This window comes from Corvus brachyrhynchos, unplaced genomic scaffold (assembly GCF_000691975.1).
Source record: "Corvus brachyrhynchos isolate BGI_N302 unplaced genomic scaffold, ASM69197v1 scaffold4, whole genome shotgun sequence".
NCBI classification, from domain to species: Eukaryota; Metazoa; Chordata; class Aves; order Passeriformes; family Corvidae; genus Corvus; species Corvus brachyrhynchos.
The window spans coordinates 2,789,031-2,791,122 of record NW_008237878.1 but is presented as its reverse complement, the minus strand read 5'-3'; the positions used below and the strand labels follow the sequence as shown (position 1 = coordinate 2,791,122).

General features: G+C 59.0%; 2 protein-coding genes across 5 annotated transcripts in view; one reads left to right on the top strand and one right to left on the bottom strand.

Annotated features, from left to right (window-relative positions):
* Window positions 1–958, top strand: part of BAP1 (BRCA1 associated protein 1) — a 12,641-nt gene extending 11,683 nt beyond the window's left edge. For all 3 annotated transcript variants that reach the window (XM_017732385.1, XM_017732384.1, XM_017732383.1), the window contains exon 17: window positions 1–958. This exon is cut by the window's left edge and continues 455 nt beyond it. The gene's annotated coding sequence lies outside the window, so the exon portion shown is untranslated.
* Window positions 959–1,086: 128 nt separating this feature from the next.
* The window catches only part of DNAH1 (dynein axonemal heavy chain 1), a 72,406-nt gene continuing 71,400 nt past the window's right edge, over window positions 1,087–2,092 (bottom strand). For both annotated transcript variants that reach the window (XM_017732382.1, XM_017732381.1), the window contains 2 exons: window positions 1,728–1,962; window positions 1,087–1,365 (listed from right to left, as the gene is read on the bottom strand). In XM_017732382.1, the coding sequence (XP_017587871.1) occupies window positions 1,244–1,365; window positions 1,728–1,962 (357 nt within the window). In that variant the 3' untranslated portion in view covers window positions 1,087–1,243. The remainder of the gene's footprint in view (window positions 1,366–1,727; window positions 1,963–2,092) is intronic.

The following is a 2,092-nucleotide window of genomic DNA, read 5'->3' as shown; positions in this document are numbered from 1 at the left end:
ATGGGGCTGGCGTTGTGGGAACGCTGGCAATGCCCATGTGAGGTTGTGCTGGCCGCAGCTGGCTGTGGCTTGTGTCCTCCTGTGTCTGGGCCTTCAGCTTTGTGCTTCCCTGGGATGTTCATGTCTGTGTTTTCTATCCTTCTCCCTTCCCCAAACTCATTTTTGGTCCTAACCCAGGCTTTGGCCATTCTGAGGAAGGTGGCTCCAGGACAGAGCTGCTTCTGCACCCACCTGCCACTGCACTGCCCAGTGCTGGCTGAGCTCCTGGGCATGGCATCACCTTCCCAGTGTAGCTTGGCTCCCCAGTGGGCCATGGCAGCTCTGGTGCTGGATGAGGGTGGGGAGGCTCATCTGTGCCCAGCCCTCTGTGGTGGTGCGGGGGTGGCCTGTGCCTCCTGCTGCTCTCCTCAGGACCAGCTCTGTGGCCCTGGCAGTGCCTGTGGGTCACACAGCATTGCACCAGGCCCAGTTCCCAGAGAAACCCCGTGAATTATGAACAGACCAGGTGCATATGGGGGCCTCGGTGGTGCTGGGCACGGCCCAAAGGTGTGGCTGTGGCTTGGTGCAGCCTCGGGGCAGGGGGAGAGGTGGCTGGTTGCTGCAGTGGTGGAGATGGGATGGGGGCAGCAGTGGAGGGAGCTCCCCTAGCTGCCTGCTAACCCGAGGTTGCTGGTGCAGCCTGGCTGCCTCTTGCCCGCTGCTTCCTGCCAGCCCCCAGGAGCCTGGCAGAAATCTGAGGTATCAGAGGTGAGCACAGCTTTCCACAGCTGTCCTGGGGCAGGAGTCCACAGGAGAGGACTGAATTTTTTCAATATGTGTACAGATCTTGACTATGGAATGAAACAGTTCTTTTGGTTTGTTGAAGGAAAGAAAATCCTTCTGTCTCTTGCTGTGTCTAATATCAAGTGCTGTAAATAATGGATCTGTCTGAAGGAATAAAGCTATCCTGTAATGGCCAGCCAGGGAAGAGGTGTGTGAGGGAAGGGGGGGGGCAGTGGGGCTGGAAACACCATGTAGCAGCTCCACGCCCTGTTATCGCTCCTGGCAGCTCCTCTGTGGTGTAGAGATTTGAAGTAATTGGGGGGGGATGGTACAACAACACCAGGCTCAATTTATTGACACCTCAACAGGAGCAGGGCAGGACTCACCTCAACAGTAGGAGGGCAGGAGGAGAGGGGGGCAGCAGCCCGGCTCAGGCCCTCAGCTGCAGTGGGTTCCTGGGCTGCCTGGCTGTGTTTCCTGGCTAAAAGTCCAGGGCACAAATCAAGGCTGTGCCACGTTTGATCCAGTGCTTCTCTGGCTTGTCCGTAGGGATCTCCACAGCAATCACGTAGTTGGTGGAGTGGCCCGTTGTTGACAACGTGCCTGTAATGGGGGATGCAAGGGCAAGAGCGTGGTGCTGCTGCACACTCACTGGGGAGTCCCAGACAAGTGACCCCATCCATGAGCCCTTGTTTCCACCCTAATCCAGGTGACAGGCTGAGCAGGGCTGGGGGAAACAGGCTTGTGGGCTTGAGGGGCACTGCTACAGAGCCAGGGTGCCTGCCTGCTCCATCTCCTCAACCACAGCAGGAGAAATCTTTTCTCCCTGGCTGGCCCCTGCCAACAGTACCTTGCTCCGTGCCCATGTATGGCAGGAGGAACTCCCTACTGCCTCTCCCGGGCTGCCCCTCCTAGCTGCTCCTGCAGCTCCCGTGCTTCTGGAAATCTGCCTTTAGGGCACCTACCTGCTCGAGTGAGAGTCTTATAGATGGGGCACAGGTAGGAGCCGGATTCTGGAGGCTTGCGGTTGGGAACAGGCACTAGCCAGATGACAGCCATCTCTGTGTAGAGCTCCTTGGGGCGTGACTCTGCCAGCTGACCCGCAGCCGCGTCCCAGCGGGCGCCCTCCAGGAACAAGCCGTGGATGTAGCAGCCCACGTCGGGCTGGTGTGTCAGCTCCTTCACCGACTCCTTCATGACCTGCCCAGGGAGGGGCGTCGGGCCCTTGCTCAAGGCCTGTCCCTGGCGGCTCAGCCCCAAAAAACCTCTTAAGCAGCTCTTAGTTAAGCCAGCGTTGCCAAAGGAGAGCCTGCCCCAGCTCTCGGAGGGG